This window comes from Aspergillus pseudodeflectus, assembly GCF_044049435.1.
Source record: "Aspergillus pseudodeflectus strain CBS 756.74 chromosome Unknown BJX68scaffold_6, whole genome shotgun sequence".
NCBI lineage: Eukaryota > Fungi > Ascomycota > Eurotiomycetes > Eurotiales > Aspergillaceae > Aspergillus > Aspergillus pseudodeflectus.
This window is the reverse complement of record NW_027263782.1, coordinates 103,483-124,130: the sequence shown is the minus strand read 5'-3', so window position 1 is coordinate 124,130 and position 20,648 is coordinate 103,483. Positions and strand designations below refer to the sequence as shown.

General features: G+C 54.3%; 7 protein-coding genes across 7 annotated transcripts; 2 read left to right on the top strand and 5 right to left on the bottom strand.

Moving 5' to 3' along the window:
- BJX68DRAFT_252984 (serine hydroxymethyltransferase-domain-containing protein) lies at window positions 1-6,071 on the bottom strand (the record flags this gene model as incomplete). Its single annotated transcript, XM_071042640.1, has 9 exons — window positions 1-1,898; window positions 1,949-2,052; window positions 2,349-2,954; window positions 3,042-3,649; window positions 4,367-5,460; window positions 5,504-5,641; window positions 5,691-5,784; window positions 5,836-5,892; window positions 5,949-6,071. The coding sequence occupies 9 exons, from the start codon at window positions 6,069-6,071 to the stop codon at window positions 1-3; spliced, it is 4,722 nt and encodes a 1,573-aa protein (XP_070902949.1).
- A 1,429-nt stretch (window positions 6,072-7,500) lies between these two features.
- Window positions 7,501-8,859, top strand: BJX68DRAFT_228735 (putative GPI anchored protein). The gene is made up of 3 exons (XM_071038905.1): window positions 7,501-7,919; window positions 7,990-8,072; window positions 8,143-8,859. The coding sequence occupies exons 1-3, from the start codon at window positions 7,755-7,757 to the stop codon at window positions 8,351-8,353; spliced, it is 459 nt and encodes a 152-aa protein (XP_070902948.1). The 5' UTR covers window positions 7,501-7,754; the 3' UTR covers window positions 8,354-8,859.
- Window positions 8,860-8,862: 3 nt separating this feature from the next.
- BJX68DRAFT_278738 (putative acyl-CoA synthetase) lies at window positions 8,863-11,212 on the bottom strand (the record flags this gene model as incomplete). The annotated part of the gene is made up of 3 exons (XM_071048596.1): window positions 10,668-11,212; window positions 10,223-10,618; window positions 8,863-10,175 (listed from the first exon to the last, which is right to left on the bottom strand). The coding sequence occupies exons 1-3, from the start codon at window positions 11,053-11,055 to the stop codon at window positions 8,863-8,865; spliced, it is 2,097 nt and encodes a 698-aa protein (XP_070902947.1). The 5' UTR covers window positions 11,056-11,212.
- Window positions 11,213-11,969: 757 nt separating this feature from the next.
- BJX68DRAFT_176303 (uncharacterized protein) lies at window positions 11,970-12,589 on the bottom strand. Its single transcript, XM_071037133.1, has one exon. The coding sequence runs from the start codon at window positions 12,507-12,509 to the stop codon at window positions 12,066-12,068; it is 444 nt and encodes a 147-aa protein (XP_070902946.1). The 5' UTR covers window positions 12,510-12,589; the 3' UTR covers window positions 11,970-12,065.
- An 81-nt stretch (window positions 12,590-12,670) lies between these two features.
- rasB (Ras small monomeric GTPase RasB) lies at window positions 12,671-13,446 on the bottom strand (the record flags this gene model as incomplete). The annotated part of the gene is made up of 2 exons (XM_071042639.1): window positions 12,671-13,318; window positions 13,381-13,446. The coding sequence occupies 2 exons, from the start codon at window positions 13,444-13,446 to the stop codon at window positions 12,671-12,673; spliced, it is 714 nt and encodes a 237-aa protein (XP_070902945.1).
- Window positions 13,447-14,658: 1,212 nt separating this feature from the next.
- Window positions 14,659-15,786, top strand: BJX68DRAFT_228729 (uncharacterized protein; the record flags this gene model as incomplete). The annotated part of the gene is made up of 1 exon (XM_071038904.1): window positions 14,659-15,786. One exon carries the CDS (start codon window positions 14,662-14,664, stop codon window positions 15,406-15,408), a length of 747 nt encoding a protein of 248 aa, XP_070902944.1. The 3' UTR covers window positions 15,409-15,786.
- A 2,074-nt stretch (window positions 15,787-17,860) lies between these two features.
- On the bottom strand, window positions 17,861-20,068 carry BJX68DRAFT_252981 (haloacid dehalogenase; the record flags this gene model as incomplete). The annotated part of the gene is made up of 3 exons (XM_071042638.1): window positions 17,861-17,968; window positions 18,023-18,911; window positions 19,272-20,068. The coding sequence occupies 3 exons, from the start codon at window positions 20,066-20,068 to the stop codon at window positions 17,861-17,863; spliced, it is 1,794 nt and encodes a 597-aa protein (XP_070902943.1).
- Between the last annotated feature and the right edge of the window lie 580 nt (window positions 20,069-20,648).

The following is a 20,648-nucleotide window of genomic DNA, read 5'->3' as shown; positions in this document are numbered from 1 at the left end:
TCAAGCCGAATAATCACGGACTTGGTAGCTCGGTTTCCGTAGCTTGTTCACGACGGGCGGCGGCTCGTCAACTGGGTACGGTGGCCTTCCACCACCTCCCGGCGCTGTAGATGGGTGTCCGCCGCCCCCACCGGCACTCGCGTGCGCGGGGTGCAGCCCCGGACTAGGCATCGGCATCGGAATCCCGCCGAGCTCTGCCTGGTCTGGATAGGGGACCGACTGCGTGTGCGTCTGGGTGTGATCTGAGTAGGAGGGGTATGAGATCGGTGTCTTTGGGGGCACGGGCGGCGGGAGGTGTGTGTGGTTCACGTGTTCGAAGCTAAGCCTCGGCGGCGGAGAGTATGCGTGTTGTGAGGTTGGACGGCTGGGTTCGTTTGAGCTGATGAGGTCGGAGCCCGAGGTGCGGCCGGAGTGTGGCGGGACGGGGAGTTTGTCGTCGGCGGGTGTGAGCTGGATGAAGTCGCCGGGGAGTTCGGCAGGGAGTTCGAAGATGTTTGCGGGTGGTGGTGGCGGTGCCGATGATGGGGGTAATGGTGCTTGTTGTTGCTGCTGGGTTGGGTTTTGGGGTGCGGGGCCTGCAGCCGACGGGGAGATGACGGAGAGACGCGGGCTAGGTGCTAGCGAGGAGTTGTCGTCTTCGAGGAGCATGTTTGGGTCGTGGCCTGCGGCGACGTGGGCGTCGAGACGGCGGTGCATGCGCTCGATCTTGGCGAACTTGACGCTCGCGTCGAGGATCATCTTCTTCACGTCCGGCCGGCTGAGGTAGCGGCGCGTGTTGGTGCTGATGTCTGCGAGGCGGTGCCATTCATTCATGCCGAACTCGCCGACGCCGACTTCCACGTTCAGTCGATAGTAGTTGTCCTTGCTGACCCCGCGCTTGGGGAGGTGCTCGCGGAGCATGTCGTGGTGGATGTCCTCGCAGCCCTCGATCTTCGCAATCAGCCGGCGCCGCGCTTCAGCGAACGTGCCCAGGGCGTCGCCGAAAAAGTCCTCCCACCACTCATGCTGCCGGTTGTTGGTGTCTGGCGGGCGCTTGCCCGTGCCAACGCTGACAAACACGCCAATTTCTCGACCGGGCCACTCGTTGCACGCTGCCTCGTCTAGAATCGCCGGTGCGGGGTTATACGTACCGGCGCCCTCGTCAATGAACCAATGCTGCCCGATCTGAATCGGCTTGAAAGCGAGACCCGTCGCCGAGGTTGCGCGACCGGCCTGCCAGATCGTGCAGTTGAACTCGGGCGCGGGTTCCTTGCGGGAATCATAGGATCGCAGCAGCACAGCGGCGCCGCCCTTTGGCGTGCCCCGGTACAGCGCCGTCACGGCCGTCTTCGTCCGGTTCTCCCGATTATCATACAGCAGCGCATCCGGATTCCCCCACCGTAGCCCATTGATGTACGCGGAACTCCGATTCGTAGTCGCACCAGAGTGCGTCGTGCTAAAACTCGCTCGGCTCCCGGAGCGCTGCGGAATCGACGTCGTTGAGAAATTCGGGCTGAACGGGGCATACGTCGGCGAGGTGGCGTTGGTCGGCGAAAGATCGTTCCCCTCTGCTTCGTAAACGGTGTGTTCGCGTACACACTCACGGATCGCCTCCTCGAGCTTCGACGCCTTGAACAGCGTCGAGCGAAACGGGATTCCCGCAAATGTTTTATCGGTCTCAAACACCCGCCGCGTCATGCGCACGTAGACGTCCTTGCAGGTCTCCAAGTCGAGGCGTAAGCGACCCAGCATCAGGGCGATAAGGCCGCCAGTTCCCGTGCCGGCGATGAGGTCAAAGTGGTCGCATGGTTTCGGGATCTGGTCGCGGCGCGGGGGTTTGCCTTCTGTTTCGACGTAGATGCGGTGCATCAGTTCCTGGAGGAGGATGAGCATCGAGTAGCCTCGGACGCCACCGCCGTCTGCCTGGTTAGTTGATTGTAGAGATAAAAGATGGAGATGGCGGGCTTACCCAGGGACAGGATGCGGAGAGGCGGGCCTTTGGTGGTGTCTTTACGGCGGACGTGATCCATGGTAATCCAGTACGCAGTCGCAGTGGCATGGAGCGAGGGGAAACTGAAGAAGAGGGAATCGGATATGAAGAGGGGAAAATGAGGTCAGGCTGAAGTGGTGCAGCCAAGATTGTGCACAGCCGCAGGTTCAGGCGAGAGTGTCTCAGCTGGTGGCTAATTTAGTTTTGCTCAGGACAATGCATTATTCACGATTACTCCAGTCTCGACGTCACCAGGCAGCCGGATTACCCCATCATCTCTCTTCACTACTCAGATCTTTCCTGTAAAGAGCCTACTAGTACGGTACCTATGCCAGACCAGGCCAATCTACGCTCACGCGGTCAGTCCGTTTTCTGGAACACGGTGGAAAGAGTTAAAAACGACCCGGGAAACTCACCGTAGACCGACCGTTCCTGCATGCGCCTCGCCACCACAACCTCATCGCCAACCCGCACCGTCTTCGAGTCCGACCTTGCATCCAGGAACCCATACCGCCCAAAGACGGGGCTATACTTTGCTCCCGAATCCACCCTGCGATCCGCCATGAGTTTCTTCAGCACTTTACCGGACTCGCCCTCGCCCATCTTGCCCGTTGCATAGTCCACATCTAAACTGCGACACCGCACACAGTTGGCCGTCAGCAGCAGGCGAACACCTGACTTTTTACCCTCAGAGTTGCCCACGACAAGCTCGGCCCAAAAGTCCTCCTCAAAGGCCGTCTCTGCTCCCTCAACAACAACATTTGCCCGGAACTTGCGCACATCCATCTCCTCCCCTTCCAACCGCTCCGAGACATTCGCCACCGACGTCTCCGACACAACCATATACGGCGCCGCATCGGCAAAGGTAATCCGCTCATTCTTCAGCTGCTCCCCCCTAATATAAAACCACCCCAGATATCCGCCCATAATAAGTGCCCCAGAAACAAGCTGCACAGTCTTGTTCGCAAAAACCGTTAGTCCCGACCTAAGCTCCAACACAACCGCAAGCACAGCCACAAGCACAAACCCCGCGATGACGATCCACGGATCCCTGACCGTCGCCGTCGCCCACGGACTGGATCCTAGATAAGCTTTGTGCGCAAAGTGCTTCGCAGGCGGGAATGTGCCCAGCACGCCGCGCCAGTTCTCCTCGGACAGGTATGCGAGGACAACATCGTATCCGAACCGCTCGCTGAACCAGGCGTTGTACCGCGCCCCCATGTTATACCCCTTTGTAGGCGACTTGTGCATCATGACGGCGAGTTCATCGAGACCGCGCGTGTCTGGCGTAAGCGGGATGTCGAGGGTTGTTCCTCCGAATCCTGGTTCTGCTTTCCCTCCGTGCCCGTTTGCACTCTGGCTTCGAGTTACAGGCCAATTCGGCGTAGGCGTAGACGGGCTCTTCTCCCCTCTCTCTCCTCCCTTGAATGTAACCCTCACCCTCCCCTGGGAATCATCAGAACTAGACCCAGACCCCGGTAACAACAACTCCGTCTGAAACAGCGCCATCTCCGGGAAATGGGGGACGTGCATGTTCTTCAGCGTTGTTCCAGCCTCGGCACCTTCAGCCGGAACGACCTTGAGCAGCATAAAACGCCTGTCATATTTGAACCCCGTACGCGTTGCTTCGGCGCTTGAGACAGGGACGCCGCGGAGGGATTTTATGGGGTAGATGTAGATCTATTTCCCATGATTGTTAGTGTCAAAGAATGAAATGTTTCAGTAAGGAGGCTATGGAATGAGTGAGTCGTGGTGAGTCTCCCGTCAATATTTCTCGGAGTCGAATCCGATTCGGAGACTCGTTGCAATCAAGCGGGGAGGAAATGAGCCAGGAAGTCGGTGTAGCTCCCGAAGGCGACATACCTGGCTGATCTTCATGATTAATCAGTTGTTTCGTTATATATAGCGTAAATGTATCTCAAGGAATGTGTAAAGAGAAATCAAATAAATATGTACCGAAGTTGAAGAGTGTTGGAGGGGGCGGGACGGTGTCCAGCATTGCATTCCAGCGGCGTCGGGGCTGCTGGCCGGGACCTGGGCCCGGGAATCGCTGACTTGAAGGAGAGCGTGCATGCGGAGAAGGATTGGCTCGAGTTGGAGTCTAGCCTGGAGTTGTTGACGAGGGTTTCTTGGCGAATTTGGGCCTGTGGATTTGGATAGCTTACTTAGCATAGCTACATAGGTAGCTTACATACTAGCAGTCGAAGCTGAACCGAGTACTGACTTTTTGTTGTGTTCATCGATCATATCTAACGCATAAGATAAGTACGATATTTGGAACATGTTAAACCATGTCAAGCCTGGAAACAAGGCTGTTTCGTGTTGAACATAATACATATATATAAGTGATTACTCCTTGGCCCATGGAAGACTAAAGGTGCCCGCCCAATCCTCCACCTCCTGCCGCAGCTGCACAATCTCTGAAATCTCCTCGCCATTACCGACGTACTCTAGGAACGCCTTGACCGTGTTGGGGTTCTTGACGCCCTTGGACGCCGCGCTCTCCTTGGCGGACTTGTCCAGCTTTTGTGTGATTGTGACTGCACGGTCGACAATATCGGCGACACGGCGGAAGTCCTCGGGCTGGAACCCGCGGGTGGTCATCGCGGGTGTGCCGAGGCGGAGACCACCGGGCTTCAGGGCCGATCGGTCCCCGGGGACGGTGTTCTTGTTGCTGGCGACGCCGCACAGCTCAAGCACGCGCTCAACGCGGGCACCATCCACGCCGCGGTTCTTCAGATCAACCAAAACGAGGTGGTTGTCCGTGCCGCCGGACACGATGTTGTAACCGAGGCCGCCGCTGTTGAGCGGGTTGCCGAGACGCTCGGCGAGAGCCTGAGCATTGGCCAGGACCGTCTGCTGGTACGTCTTGAATTCCGGCGACTGCGCCTGCTGGAGGGCCACGGCCAGCGCAGTGATGGTGTGGTTGTGAGGGCCGCCCTGGTGACCGGGGAACACGGACGCATTGATGGGACCCTCGAGGTCGTACAGCTCCGGGTTGCCCTTCTTGTCCGTCCTGCGGACGCCCTTGCGGTAGAAAATCATGGCTCCACGAGGGCCACGGAGGGACTTGTGTGTGGTTGTTGTCACGACATCGGAGTTGCTGAACGGAGAGGGGATAACACCAGCTGCGACGAGACCAGAGATATGGGCCATGTCACTCATGAGGTATGCACCCGCATTGTCGGCGATCTCGCGCATGCGGGGATAGTCGATGAGACGGCTGTAGGCTGATGTACCAGCGATGATGAGCTTCGGGCGGTAAAGGAGGGCTTGCTTCTCGAGGGCATCGTAGTCGATGAGGCCGGTCGACTCGTCGAGGCGGTAGGGCAGGGTCTCAAAGTACTTTGAAATGAATGAAATCTTCTTCGTGGGAGTCTGGTAGCCGTGGGACAGGTGACCGCCGTGTGGCAGGTCCAGACCCATCAATCGGTCGTGTGTGTTGAGGAGGGCGGAGATGGCATACAGGTTTGCGGGGGAGCCAGAGAGAGCTGCCTCGTTAGCTAGGCAAGCTATACCATAAGTGGTACTTACGCTGGACATTGACACCCCATTCTTCCGGGTTGAGTCTGAAAGTCTCGAGCGCGCGCTGCTGGCATAGACGCTCAGACTGGTCGATATATTCGTTTCCACCGTAGTACCTGGCTCCGGGGTATCCTTCGGAATATTTGTCTGTTGAGTCAGTATACGCTTGCAATGCACAATGTTGGTGGGTACACACTTTGCATCACACTGCCCAGTGCATCCAAAACAGCCTGGGATGTAAAGTTCTCTGACGGAATGAGGTTGATAAAGTGCTGCTGGCGTTTTTTCTCCTGCAACGGGTGAGCCGAGGCGCAACGACGTGAGGGGAAGCTCTGTCTGACCTTTTGAAGAATGTTGTACACCGAAGGGTCGGCCTCTTCAAGCTTTGCAGACAGCAGCTGTAGCTTCGTTAGTTATAATTATCCATCCATTGACCATTGAGCTGTGTGCGCACCGATTGCTGGCCATCTCGACTCGATGATGACACCATACGGTGCCATTGCGGTGTAGGTGGTTGGAGTGCGGCGACAGGGCGCGGGAGGAGGCGCGAAGCCTGACGACCACAGCGGCCTAGCATTGTGAATGGGTACTCAGAGGGGAATTCTCTGGAGAGGTCTCAGAGAGAAAAAGAAGAAAAGAGAGTATAAGTAGATAGGAAGGCCTCTCCGCCGTATCGTCGGACAAGGTGACGTCCGCCGTTGCCCGCGGGAAGCTCACGGCGCTAGTCTCGATGAAGCCTAGCAACTCCGAGGGGCTGGTGCGGCGGAGAATGGATGATCCGTCGGCACACAAAAGGTGTGTTGCTCTCGCTCTTCCCGCTCTTTTTCTTTCTTCATCACACAACTAAATCCAAGATGAAGAATGGCGTTTTCTGGTCAGCTCTCGTGGATGTTCGGCTCGCTGGATATCCCGGGCGATGCGGCCATGTCCCCGCCTCTCACCATCCATAAGGGGCAATGAACCATCAGATTGGACTTGTAAGTTGTGTGGTTGCTCGTGCGAGCAGGCAGAGCATCAAGGAGCGGTGAAGATGGATGACAATTAGATGTAGAGAGATAGAGATAGCGTCAATAATGTCATGTCTTCATTCTACGATCTCTGTTCTCTGATCTTTGAATCTCTTGCCCGTGAAGTGATAGTCTCTGATCGTCAACAGAGCAGCAGAGACTCCATTGTAAAGACTGCCGTGTCGAGTCTAGACTTGCTCGCCGCTAGCCAGATTCTGAGATTGCAAGTCTCTCCTCAGCCTGACAAACGGGACCCTCAGACTCAGTGGCAAGGATGGATGCAAGGTGCAGCTGGGCAAACTCTGATCCCGTTGACTTTATACAGGTCAGCGCGTGACAGTGACAGACCTGCTTTGTCCCTTGAGTCGTGTCACTCTGCGACAATTCGCCCAGACAAGCTCGACCATACAGGGTCGATGCAATTCGCAGGGTATCCTCGCAGCTGCGTGTCAGGGTTGCACCCACCGCAAGGGACTCGACGCAACTATCGATCCCGACATGAACTTTCTTTGAGCGAGACTCTATCGCGGCTAGTCGATGATCCAGATCCAGAAAAAGGTTTGTCAAGCCCGTCAGGGGTTCTGCAGAGCCAAAGAGTGGTTCGCGAGCAAGTGCAGTTCCGTGGTCCGACGGCAATCAGTGGGCGCTCCTTATACTAGGCCCAGGAATAAGTCAACAGTTGTACCTAACGGCGATTAAATCTCCAACAGTCAGGCACAATCTGCAACTCTGACTCTGCAGCCCTGAGCCACTGCATCTGGACCGTCGAGTGGACACACACGACTGGCTGGGCCATGACAAGAACGTGGACTCGTGGAGAGCGCCCCTGATCCCCTCGAGTGGCCAACAAGACAGCCCAAGAGAAAAGGAAATTAGCCCCGGAATAGCCTCCACTAAACAACCCCTTAACCACGATATAATTCGACTAACGCACTGCACTAACGCACTAGTCTGCGTCCAGCGCAGAGACGCTCAGGAACAACCAGGGCAGCCAGGCTCCCTCAGGAGTTAGAGTAGTCTAGTTCGTGTTTATAATTACTCTCCCCCCGATTCCCCTTCCCTTCCCTTCTCTTCTCCTCTCCAGCCCGTTTCCGCTACACTTCCCAAGTCTGCCAAACGCACTCACTCCCGGTTTTTATACCGAGTACATTCTTTAACCTCTGTTCTCTGAACACCCACACTCTTTACAAAAACTCATTCGCTCTTTTGTTCGACTTTTCCACACAAAACCCCCCCCCAATAAATCAATCAAAATGAAGTTCTCCTTCGCTGCCGTTGCCGCTTTCCTCGCCGTTGGTGCTGTTGCCCACGGTGCTGACTCTGACGACTACACCACCGTTGTTGTCACCGAGTACACCACCTACTGCCCCAAGGCCACCACCCTGACTGCCGGCACCGAGACCGTCCCCGTTGAGACCGTATGCTCCCACCACCTCCACAGGCCTATCCTCGCGCAGTGAGATAGTATAGAGAACTAACAAACAACAGCCCGGAACCGTCACCCTCTCCAACGGCCCTTACACCATCACCCGCCCCCTGATCACCACCACCATCACCCGCTGCAAGGCCTGGTACGTCCTTACTTCCCAACCACCTAGAAACATATATTGAACTCGAATAATTGACTAACAACATATCCAGCTCCTCCACGGCCATCCCCACCCCCTCTGTCCCCGTCATCCCCACCAGCATCCCCGTCATCCCCTCGGCCCCGACGGACGTCCACCCCGAGCCCACCGGCCCCGCCACGACCACCCCTGCTCCTCCTGCTTTCACGGGCGGTGCTAGCCGTGCAGCTGTTGGTGCCGGTGCCATGGCTGGTCTCTTCGGTGTTGTTGCTGCCCTTCTGTAAGGGGTGACTTTGAGGATTTGTGCGTGTGAGGAAGTGTGTAGTTGGTGAGTGGATGGATGGATGGATGGATGGCGATGAGTTCAAAATGTACTATCCATCCATCCATTCATTCTGGTGGTCACTCGGGCTTGGAAGCGGTGGCAGTTTTTTGATTGATTGATTGAATGGAATTGTGGTTGAGTCGAGTCGAGTTGTCGAGTTGAGTTGAGTTGATTGACTGATTTGGTCGATGAATACGACAGATACCATTACTACCCTACCTATTTCACTACCTGCTTTTTTTGGCTCTTTTTGCTTCTTCGTTCAACTTACTATATATCTTCTTGTTCATGACTTGGCTGTTTCTGCGCTTTTTCCTGTGTATAACTGAAGTTAATTGGTAATTAATGCTGTTATGCTCTAGCGTCTATTCTTCTCTTTATATAGGTAAAGGAGTCGACTGCTATCAGGCTTAGTATCCAAGGAGATAAATGTAAGTATATAAGGTAGTGTCGTTAATCCTTGATATGTCACAGCTTCGCTTTGACATCCTTCGCACTCTGAAAGTACTCGCGCACTCTCCCCCTCGCAACCTCCACCACAGCCCGATCCTCTACAGTCGGCGGAACACTCACAGCCGCCTCAAACTCCCCTCTCGTCCCATTCTCCACGAGCTCCCTCAACACCCGCCTGAGCGTCTTCCCACTCCTCGTCTTCGGAATCATGCCCTGTCCCTGAATCATCCCACCCAGCGACGCAATCGCCCCAATCTGCTCACGGACAAGCGCATTCACGCCATCGAAAAGCTCTTTCGACGGCCGAGCAGGTAGCTCGCCCTGGCTACGTGGGGACGTCTTCAACTGCACGAATGCGAAGGGGAGATGGCCCTTTAGTGGGTCGGGGATCCCTACGACGCTCGCTTCCCCGATATCTGGATGCGACAGGACCGCCTGCTCGATCGCGCCTGTGCTGAAGCGGTGCGCGGCGACGTTGATGATATCGTCGGAGCGCGACATGACGTGGATGTACCCGTCCGCATCGATCATGCCTGCGTCGCCGGTGTCTAGCCAGCGCCCGTTGAAGCGCTTCAAGTAGCCCTTGTAGAAGCGCTCGTCGTCGTTAAAGAGGCGGGTGAATGCTGTTGGAGCAAGTGGGATCGCCATCACGATGTTGCCCATTGTGCCCTGGCGCACTTCGTTGCCGTTGTCGTCGACGACGCGGACGTCGAAGCCTGGGGCTGGGAGGCCCGCGGAGCCTGGGCGAATTGGTAGGGGGGCGATTTGGGATTCGTTCGGCCGTGGTGGGACGTGGCCGGCGGCGCTTCGGAGGGCAAGGCCTGAGATTGGCGAGCCGGACTCAGATGACCACCAGTTGTCGACGACGAGAGCGCCAGGGGCGGCATGCTTGTCCAAGAGGTCTTGGTACGCACGCACGATACTGGGCTCACTTCGTTCCCCTGCGAGGAAGAGAGCACGTAGGTGGCGGAGGTTGCCGTTGCCGGCTATCTTTTCGAACTGTTTGCTGTCCGGGTCTCCCTTGCGGATGGCTCGGAGCGCCGTGGGTGCAGTGAAGAGGACATTTGCCTTGTGCTCAGCGACAACCCGCCAGAATGTCCCTGCATCGGGGGTTCCAACGGGTTTGCCTTCGAACAGAACTGTCGTCGCACCGACTAGCAGCGGCGCATACAGGATGTACGAATGTCCGACGACCCAGCCAATGTCCGAGGCACAGAACATGACATCGCCGGGCCCATGGATATCAAACAGATATTTGATCGACAGACTGAGCCCGACTGCATGTCCGCCTGCCTCCCGGACGACTCCTTTGGGAAGTCCAGTGGTACCTATCTCGTCAATGTATGCAACATCATTAGGTTTAGGGACGGCGTACCACTAGTATAGATGACATACAGCCCATCCGTGCTTTTCACTGGCACCGGTGCAGCACGGATCCCACGCATTCGCGCGCTCTTGACAAGTCGGTTCCAGTTGCGCTGCCCATCCAGTTTGTCTGGATTGTTCCACCGCAGCTGGTCCCTCTGCCAGATAAGCACCTTCTCCGGCTTGAAGCTACTCGCCTGGATGGCGCCCTCGACCAATGGCCGATACGGAATGACGCCCTTTGCCCCTTCAATTCCGCATGACGCTGTGAGGATAGCCCGTGGTCGTGCTGCCTCGATGCGCTGAGCGAGCGATTTGGCCGCAAATCCTCCAAAGACAGCAGCATGGATGGCTCCTAACCGGGCAATAGCGAGTGCACCAATCAGTGCCGCTGGAATCATGGGCACTGCAGCACGTTAGCCGGTCATCCTCATATCGCACTGGAGAAGGCATACTATAAATAATAACAACATCCCCCCTGCGAACCCCCTCTTCCCTCAAAACCCCGGCCAGCACCTCAACATCATCCAACAGCTGGCGATAAGTATACCTCTCCTTCTTCCCTGTGACCGGAGAGTCCCAGATAATGGCAACATTGTCCCCATTGCCACTGTGCACGTGACGGTCAACACAATTGTACGTAGTGGAGATCTCACCGTCCGGAAACCACGCCCAGGACTCATGGCTGGCGCCACTGGGCAGCGTCTTGGTTGAGCGGCCGAGTGCACGTGATGGCACCCTGTGCCAGTGGAGCTGCTGTGCGTGGTGAGACCAGAATGTCTCGGGGTCGCGGAGGGAGGCAGCGTGCACGGCGCGTTGTGGGTGTATCGGTGCCAGGGTCATTGTGACTGGGAGCCTGGCTGTGCTGTAAAGGTTACTGTTTCAGGATCTGGGTTCCTTCAGGTCGGGTTGTCAATAGCCGAGCGAGCACCAAGTAAGTGGCTGTGCCTGCAGCTCTTGACTAAAGGGCAGCTTCTGATTGATGGAGTGGAATCAGGTGAAGAGCGTATGCGAGGGACGTATTGGATTCCGTTCCCGTACCTAGGTAGGACGGTAGTAGAAGGAAGCCGGCGAGGTCAAGGCTAAATCTGCAAAAAGAGAAAAAGCAATCCTTCGGAGAGAACTGTCGGCAAATGATACTCCGTGAGTTAATATGTCCTAAACTAGGTTCCTCAGGTGGTTGGAGTTGGGAATTGGGAGGTGGAATGTCTGGGTCGAGTGTGGGTCGAACCCCGGAAATGGAGCGGGGATCTGGTTTGTAGCGTCACAGTCCTCTCGTGAAAAATAGAATCGAGATATACACCCATCAGATGGAGAGAACTCGTTTTCAAGAGAGTAAGATCCCGAATATAGCCGTGGACGAAGGGAGAAATCAGACCGAGGGTCGGGCGGCGCGTTACAGAGCACAGGGCAGCAGCAGCAGCTTTCCCCGCACTCTGGCGACGGCCGTGGGGAACTTCCCCTTCCCCGTCCCTTGAGTGGCTCAGCGCTGGGAGCAGTCGGGTATTTGGATTCCAAGCCTGCTTTAGCCAATACGCAACTACAGTAGTTGATACATTGATACAATATAGTACGCTCATTGAATGTTCTAGGTTGATTGTATGCTTCTATCGGCAATGATGTACAGAGTAGTGTACTCCTCATTTTTTGCTGCAAATGCATCGAAATTTCACAACTCAAAGCTCAGCCGTAGGGTATCATATCGCAATGCCTGCTAAACGGTCGACTGTCCTCTTGGTACCTGCTTGGCCCTGTGTCCACCGCTCGTTATCCATTCCATCGTCGCCTCCGCCTCAAGTGTCCATTTCATCCCTCCTTCTGTCCGATTCATCTCACCTGATCTCGGCCAACAACTAAACTTCCTCCAGTATCCAGTATCCAGTGGGCAGGGGCAGGGGTAGGGGGTCGGCAGAATCAGGAACCATCGGGGAAATAGGGTTATAAGTAGTCGAGAATAGGGAAAAAAGATGCGCACCCGAAAGAAAAATAGAATCGAAGGATATCACTCCTGTCCCCTGCCCCTTGAAACAAATGGTAAGGATCTCTCTCACATGTCCAGACACCTGTGATTGATTCGAAAAATATCGGCCTCCCACATCGCAATAATAACCATAAATCCATGCATCAAGCATATTCACATATCCACCACTGTAGCCGCGGATATTCGGTTGGAGGTATAAAAAAAAGAGGTTTCGGAAGAAGGGGCAAAAGCGCAGAGTAGATCGAGCACGGAGGAGGAGCCCGAGAACCGGCAAGGCTACTGATAGCCAATATAGACAAGAGAAGGATATCGTCATGGAGCAAGCTCACATGAATTGTCTAAAAAGCAACTGGGTAGTATCGTAGGGAGAAAATGGGATGATGTGGAGCAACCATTGTATCGGTCGCAAATGTAGGGTAGGTTTGTTGGATGTCTCTCTTGAAGTTGCGAAAAATAGGCGAGACGACCAGCAGCAGCTCATAGGATTCTACACCTGAGGCCACTGCGGTGTCGAGAACGGTCGGGGCGGAAAGATTTAGGATACTCAGGTCCGGAATCTCGCATCGGACCTCCGAGTCCGGTCGTGCGGCGATGATCTTGAGGGCGCTGTTGTTGGATGCGCTGGTTGCGCAGCATTCTGACGACGTCGTAGAACGCCTTCTCAACGTTGATGCAGTTCTTCGCGGACGCCTCGACAAACTCACATCCAAGATCCTTGGCGAGCGCCTGGCCCTCCTGTGCTGAGACTGCTCGCTCGACAGCCTTGTCGCTCTTGTTGCCTACCAGCATGACGGGGACTGGGAGTGGTGGGCCAGATGGAGAGTTCATCGGCGACCCTAGGTAGCTGGCGCCTGAAGGCGAGCCGGAATTTGCCGACTCCTTGACCATCTTAATTTGGTTGTAGAATTTCGTTATGCGAGCAAAGGAGGCACGCGACGTAATGCTGTAAACCAGCACGAAGCCCTCGCCGTCTCGGATCCATTGGTCGCGCAGTGCGGTATACTCCTCCTGGCCGGCAGTATCGAGAACCTCCAACATGCAGGATTGCTGATCGATTACGACCTGCTTTCGGTACGAGTCTTCAATGGTCGGGTCGTATGTCTCGACAAAGTGGTTTAAACATAACTGTTGGAGAGAGATTGGTGAGTCACAAGGCAGATGACTGCGGGGGAGGGTCAATTGCGAACCTGAATTGTGAGTGCAGTCTTTCCGACACCACCGTCTCCCAGCACCACCAATTTGTAAAGCGTCATTTTTCCAGCCATCGCGACAATAAATTGCGGGCCTCTCTAAGGCACCGAGAGAATGGGAGGGAAGGATGGATTTGAGGGAAGAAGAGAAGAAGAGGGAAAGTAGAATAATAAAAGGTAAATTGTCGAGGAGAGGGAGAAAATTAAAGAGATCGATCAAGACTCCGCGAGGAGCACGGACTCGTGGAAGCGGAGAGCAGCGAAAAGCTGGGCCTGGAAAGGAACGGGCTATTTTGGTAGTGCGATTAGCCACCGGAGAAATCGACCTGGTTGCTTTAGGCTGCTGGCCCAACCCACATGCCAATGCCGGAAAAGAAGCAGGGATAATTTTTTCCAGCCGACTAGAACCACGTACCTTAGAACCGGGATCTTGAGAGTTTCGCGAAGAGCGTCCCTGCTGGGGTTTTAAAAAGGAGCAGAGAAGTGAGAAGGAGGGGGAGAAGAGGAGAAAGGTTGGCCTCCAACTAAAGTTTTGGACTCGAGCAGCTGTCGCAAATAAGCGGCCACCAACAGCAATGAATGGTACAAACGGGGTCGGATAAAGAAAACTTTCGTCGGAACCGCGGGCAAATGCAGTAAAAAAGCAGGCCAAAATAAATAGGTCCAATATGGATGCGAGTCGTTTTCGGAGGGACGAGTGTTTTGCCCAAGCTTGGAGTGTGAGCTGGTTCTGCCACGTGAGGGGAAACACTGGGAGAATATGATCGTTGTGTACAGGTTCTCCTAAGAGTTGTAGCTCGTCTGGCGAGTTAGATGGCGCGGATGCATAAAACCGAGCTGGGACAAAAGTGGCTTGGCCAGCAAGGACGAGCAGAGGTATCACAGCTCAAATGGGAGGTGAACGGAGGTGGTGGAGGTTGATTGGGGTGAGGAGGAATTTGGAGGGGAAAGGGCGAGGTAGACTCAAGTCACTTACGGCAGCAGAGAGACAAGGGAACAGAAGGGAAAGGGAAGGAAAAAAAAGAAAAGACTTTTCTTGATAGACTTGATACGTCGGTGGTGGTAATAAAGACTAAGAATTGGACGCGATGATCTCAGGCTGTCTGGATGGAACGGAGGGGAAGAGGCAGAGCAACTGCAGCAGCACAACTTGAGACCGTTAGACACAAAGTGGCGTAGTCGCTTCTGGGGCTGGCTCATGGCAGAGACCCACGATAGGAGGCTGGCGGACATTGATCTATCAAATTGACTGTTCAAACTTCGAAGTGACATTGGACGATGAGGTTGTTACAGAATGCTGTTTCACCAGTCCACTGCTTGGGCTTCCATCAGTGCATCCCAGCTTTGACGTATCTATCGCTCTGGTGTCTGCCAGCTTCTACGCTGCCCTTCTCGGCTGGAGCTGTCCCGCTCACAAAGTCTAATCAGGTCAAAGCTGCTCTCGTCGCCAAAGTTTCTGTCGCTCGTCTTCCACTTTATTTGGCCACGGCGAATCAACGCCGTAATCAGAGGTCTCGGGTCGACACGAAGCTGTCCCAGAGCGGAGCCGATCCAAAGTTCCAGAGTTCCCCCACCGAGCAAGATTCCGTTGGAAGTGCAACAAAGAAAGGAGCTCAGCTCAGCCTACTGAAAAGCCAGAAATTGGTCAATTTGCATCGCCCGCCTGGATTGAAGCAACAGACTCCCCACCGTTATTCAGGGGACATATATCGTTGGCGGCTTCGCGTGTTCCCGTCGACGGTCCGGCAACCTCCAAAGGCTACTAGCAAATATCGCAGGATTGAGGATTCACGCTCACAGCATTTCCACGTTACACCCGACCCCAACCGGAAGGAAATCGAACATTCCGCGGGCAATAGTGGCCAGGCTAGTACCAATTCCCAGGTTCTCGGGACTCCTGATACACAATTCTCGCCCCCAGGTGTCATTCTAGCACGTCCTGCGAGAGGGGCCTGCCGGGTTAAGCATAAGCCATCGTTTCGCACAACGCAAGATGGCGGGACTATATTCCGGACGGCGTTTTGAATGACGTTTGCTCGCCCCGCTACTGGTTAGACTATTCAAACTCCAGAAAGCCGTTCTGATTCTTTTAGTGTTGTTGCTGCCGAGTTCCTGGACTTACAATGAAAGCTGCAGAGCGGACAATCGGCTCCTCACCAGGACTAGACTCAGGATCAGAAGAGTATCTCTCCTGGGCCATGATAGTGGGGTGGGGGTGCCCTTAGACCTTCCCCTATTGGCATCGGCAGAGTACTCCAATTCCATGTCTTGGCTGTGACTGATGATTGCCCAATTCCGACCCCAATGCGGGAGAAACGCCATCTTTACCCAGGCCGTGAACTAGTAATCAGGATAATAACCCTAGAAAGAACGGCGAGGGGAGCAGTGATCTGAACACACCCTTTGGACTGTTGAAATGAACGTCCAGATGCCCGGCCCGGCCCATGGCGGGACAAGGTTCCATCAGCTAGCAGGGGTTTACCAAACGGTGTCTTCCACCAACGTGGAAAGTCAGGCACGAGACGGGATGGAAGATTGAAGGGCATTGCTGGTGCTCATTCAATTTGGGGCGGAATTATCAGGATTTAGCCTATGAGATTACTAGGCCTGAAAGGGAAACCCTTTCCTCGCTCAAGACCGCAAAATATTTGATCGCAAATCGCAAAATCCCACCCCTTTGAGTTGAGAAAGCTTGTGAAGAAAATCAAGAAACCTCAGTCAGTGAACCAAGCACGAGCGGTTGCCCGGGGATGTTTTCTTTTCCCACGTGGATGAGCGAGGAGAGATCATACGGAGGTTGTGTGCCCGAATCTCGAGGCCACGGACTATACAATGGTCCGAGGGTTTGACAACTACTATCGGTGCTGATATTGATTGCAGAGCGCAGATTGATATGGAGCACGAGTCGCATCTCGACCATTAATTTCGCCCATTAACATCGCTATTATTATCCCATCAAAATCTCCCTGACTTAAAACTCCCAGGGAGACAGGGTCAATTATGAATGCTTGTAACCTGAATCGAGTCGGAAGCACCTCCGCCCCATCCAACACTGTTGCTCAAGGAGCGAACGGTGATGTCAACGCTGTAGGAACGGCTGCTAGCTTGCAGGGAGATGCATGCATGAGCATCACCACCAGAGAGAACTACTACTGCATGATCTAGATCCAGCGGTGCAATACATGCACCCTAATCACACCAACCGCCGCCCCAACGCAGCCCAGAGGCCGCGGCAACCGAGCATCAAACCATCGCTTATTTATCCTTAGGGGGCATGGCGAGCAGAAACATTGACTTGCTCACTCGAGTCTGCGACTCTGAGAGCTCTTGAGGCGTCCCACTCCCACCGCGATGAATCCGCGAGAACCCTGCGCCTATGGACCTTGACCCTTGAACTCCGATTGTTGAATGTTCAAGCATTGTTCTTGAGATCATTATCGTGATGAACTCGCAACTGCATGTTGCGAGTCGAAAAGCCAGCCTCTGCGCATCTGCACTTGTTTTGATTTTCCGGTGGTTATTGCGCGTTTGTTGGAATCTCGCAGTTGCTACTGATTGGCTGTGCACAGGTACTTTGGGAACTTCTGTGATAGCCGATTCGAAACGGCTGCAGACACCAAGCCGGGCTTGGTTAGCCCTGCACGCTGCGATGGGCGCCAGCGGAGAACTGATTATCACATCAGATAGGGTCATCCCGTATGACTTCCCAGAATTGAGCGAGGGTATACGATGATATGTATCGTCGATTCGTCCCTTGTCAAGGGAGAGAGACTCGTAAAACCGGTTGGGTAGAGCTCAGGAGCTGCCCAAGCTCCAAAGTACGAGCAAGACCTCAAACTTCAAAGACATCAGCCCCGCTGCCTCGCTCAAGCTCTCGTCAGTTAATTAACTCCAAAGAGTCCCGGTTTTGCTATGTCATCAATCATGCACTCGGGTTTCAAGGTCACTACTGCTGCTCTCCTCCATATGTATTCTTCCAAAGAGCCGGCCACGTCGTCGACTACGCATTCTCCTTATTCGGCCTAATTTGTATCTTTGACTTCACTAGTTGCAAGTCCGGCGTCGGTATCAAAGAATAAGGATTGACGATGGCCCCGTGATCCATCTTAAGCTCTTCGGCGCACTGCCCTTTTTTCTGCAAGAGCCGACGGCGATCTACAGGAGTCGCTGTCGTCCGTACTTTCGGGCCCGTAGTGCTGTCATGTGGGCCTTACCAGCCCAGAAACAAGCTTACCGTCTGACAATAACTTAAGAAAGGGGTATGTGCACAGCATACGGCAGCACGGCGTGGAAAGTGGATGCTCTATTTATGCAAGTCATACAAGAGACACTATGCATTGTCATTAGACTCATTACTCCGAATTCGAACGATGCTCGAAGGTACAAAACTTGGTAAAGTCACTTGGCGAGGAATTCTGAAGGACCCAGAGGCGAAAAGGATCATATATTTCAACCATGATTCATGAAGAATCGAGCTCTATGCATCTTGAGGTAAGATGGAAGGCTTTGGCCCGGCAGGAATGACGAGCTGGGAGGTATCAAGGCCTTGTTTCTTGCCTAGCGACACCAGGTAGCCAAATTTATACTGTGAGTAAGGTTAGTCCATTTATTCCAGTCAGAACAAATTGGTGTAACTCACAACATCAAAGAATGTCGTCTTCTTAAACACCCCTCCTCTCGTCTTCTCAGACTCATCATAATACAATCGGCGATACCACGCGTCAATGAGCGGATAATCGTGCCTGATCATCCCCAGATTACACCGGAAGATCAGATAATACGCAACATCAAACCGCGCAATGGTCGTATACAGCCTCACATCAGCCTCGGTGATATGCTCCCCAAATAAATACGGCTGGTGCCCCGGCTGCGCAAGGTGCGCCTCGACATGATCCAGCGCTTCGAAGAGCGGATACAGATTCGCCTCATACGCCTCCTGCGTCGTCGCAAACCCCGTCTTGTACACACCGTTATTGATCCGGTCATACACCCATGCGTTCATCTCATCGATCTGCTCTCGAAGATGCTCAGGGTAGAATCCGCCCCCGGGGCTATTCTCCTCGCGGTGCTCTGCGGGTAGCAGGTCGTCAAACTCCGTGTAGAACATGCGGATGATCTCACTGCTCTCGTTGTTCACGATCGTCTCGCGCTTCTTATCCCACAGCACGGGGACCGTGTACCGTCCCTGGTAGCCAGGGTCCGCCTTGAGATACAGCTCTTTCATCTTGGTGAATCCGTACAGAGGATCTTTCTTGGAAGACCCATTGCGTCCGTTGAAGATCCAGCCGTCGGGGCCGAGCTCAAAGTCACAGACGACGAGCTGAATGATGTCCTCCAGCCCCTTTAGGCTGCGGACGAGGTTGGTGCGGTGGGCCCAGGGACAGCCGTAGTTGAGGTACAGGACGTAGCGGTCTTTTTCGGGGGGGAATTCTGCGTCTGGGGAGCGTGAGACCCAAGAGCGGAAGGCAGCGTCTTGACGCCGGAAATGGCCGTCAGAGTCGGCGTGTTTGTAGATTTTGGAGGACTGCCTAATGTTAGTGTCGTACGATACCAAGGATTGATGAGGCTGTTACCGTATCTTGTGCCATGGTGCTGGCTTGTGATATCTGCTCAATGCTGCTTGTCTGGTGCGGGGAGAGGCTGATGTCGCCTTGTTACTTATAGATTTATTGGTTCTCAATTAGCAATCGCTGTATAGCATTGATGGTGTTGCTGATAAAGATTTATAATCACTTGTACTGACGTCATGGGGTCAGATTATCAAGCAATACTCTCCAATACGGTTCATGGATCAGAGATGCAAATATCCCGGCAAACAGTTACACAAGCATAGGCAGCTCCGAGTAAAGACAGGACAGAGAAGCAAATTACAAAGCTCTAGACTCTACAGCCCCTCTGTCGAGATACCTAGCTGCCTAGCGACCTCTACGAAGCCATCGGGACTAACCTCCAACTCCACCGCCAAATCCACATACCCATCCTTGATTGCCTGATCGAGGTCTTCAAACTCCTCTCCGATTCGTTCAACGTAGATCGTGCCAAACCCGCACGCCTTGGCAGCCTTCAGGTCGCCGAGATGCGCCGCGACGAGCACACACTCTTCCGGCTTGAACCCCAGCCGTTCCGCTGCGCCGAGATACACTCGCGGCGACGGCTTATAAACCCCAAAGTGCTCAGCGCTGGCAAGATCTGTAAAGGGGAGTGGCCCATGCTGCACGAGATCCTCCAGCAGCGACACATTCGCGTTGGTGAGCGTGCATGTACGGAATTTGCTGCTTAGCAATTTTAGTCCTTGCACGGTATCATCCCAGGGGTCTAATTTGTGCCAACACCGCACGAGCTCCTGGAGCTGGTCTTCTGTGAACAGGTCGTCGAGTTGTCGTGCGCAGAGGTGTTCCTTGAGCGCGTCGTAGTGGGCCTGGTCGACGGAGACGAACCCGTTCGAGGGGTCGAAGGTCTTCGTGAAGCGGCCGTAGGAGGCGCGCCAGTCCTCAGCCATGCTGTGCCAGTTGTCTTCTGTCATCGCCGATGCTTGGGCGCGAAGGTCTGTGTGGAGGGACTCTCGGTTGTCGCGGAGGGCTCGCTCGCTGGCTTCTTTGAGGGCTTTTGTGACGGATGTTCGCCATTGCACCGTTGTACCAAAGACGTCGAAGAAGAGGGCTTTCGTGTGCGGGTTGATGAGCATGTTGTTGACTGTCGAGTCGGTTGGATTGACTATGGTATAAAATTATGAGTTAGACAACCCTGTTGAACAAGTTAGATATCAATCTTCGGTGATAACATCGGGAGTGAACGAGGGATCCGGAAACGCAACGCTTAGTCATGTGAGGGGATGATTCCGAGGCCGATGATAAGGACATCCGTACTATCTTGCCCTGGTGTTGGCGCTGTTTAGAAAATCAACATTTCTTCCTCAACGCGACGAAGCATTGCGACTCGCGAGGCAACAAGAGACAGCAGAGTTTGAGTGGCATGATTATCAGCGAGTCTCGGCCTGAAGGCGATGAGAAGGATCATTCCCGAGCAAAACAAGCCCGTCCGCGACACATCCGATTCCATCACATTATCACTTTGTCCGGTGTTTCAGATTGCGAGCGACCTGTGCGGTGCGACTTGGTCCTGCAAGCCCTGCGTCTATCACCCCGGGAGTCAAGGCTCTATCAATCGGCTTGCTGGATTCTCTCACGATGACACCTGCAGCCTGGTGATCCAACGGCGTTAGTTCGGCGGCTTCTGCGCCAATTCGCATTTCTTGACGAAATAAT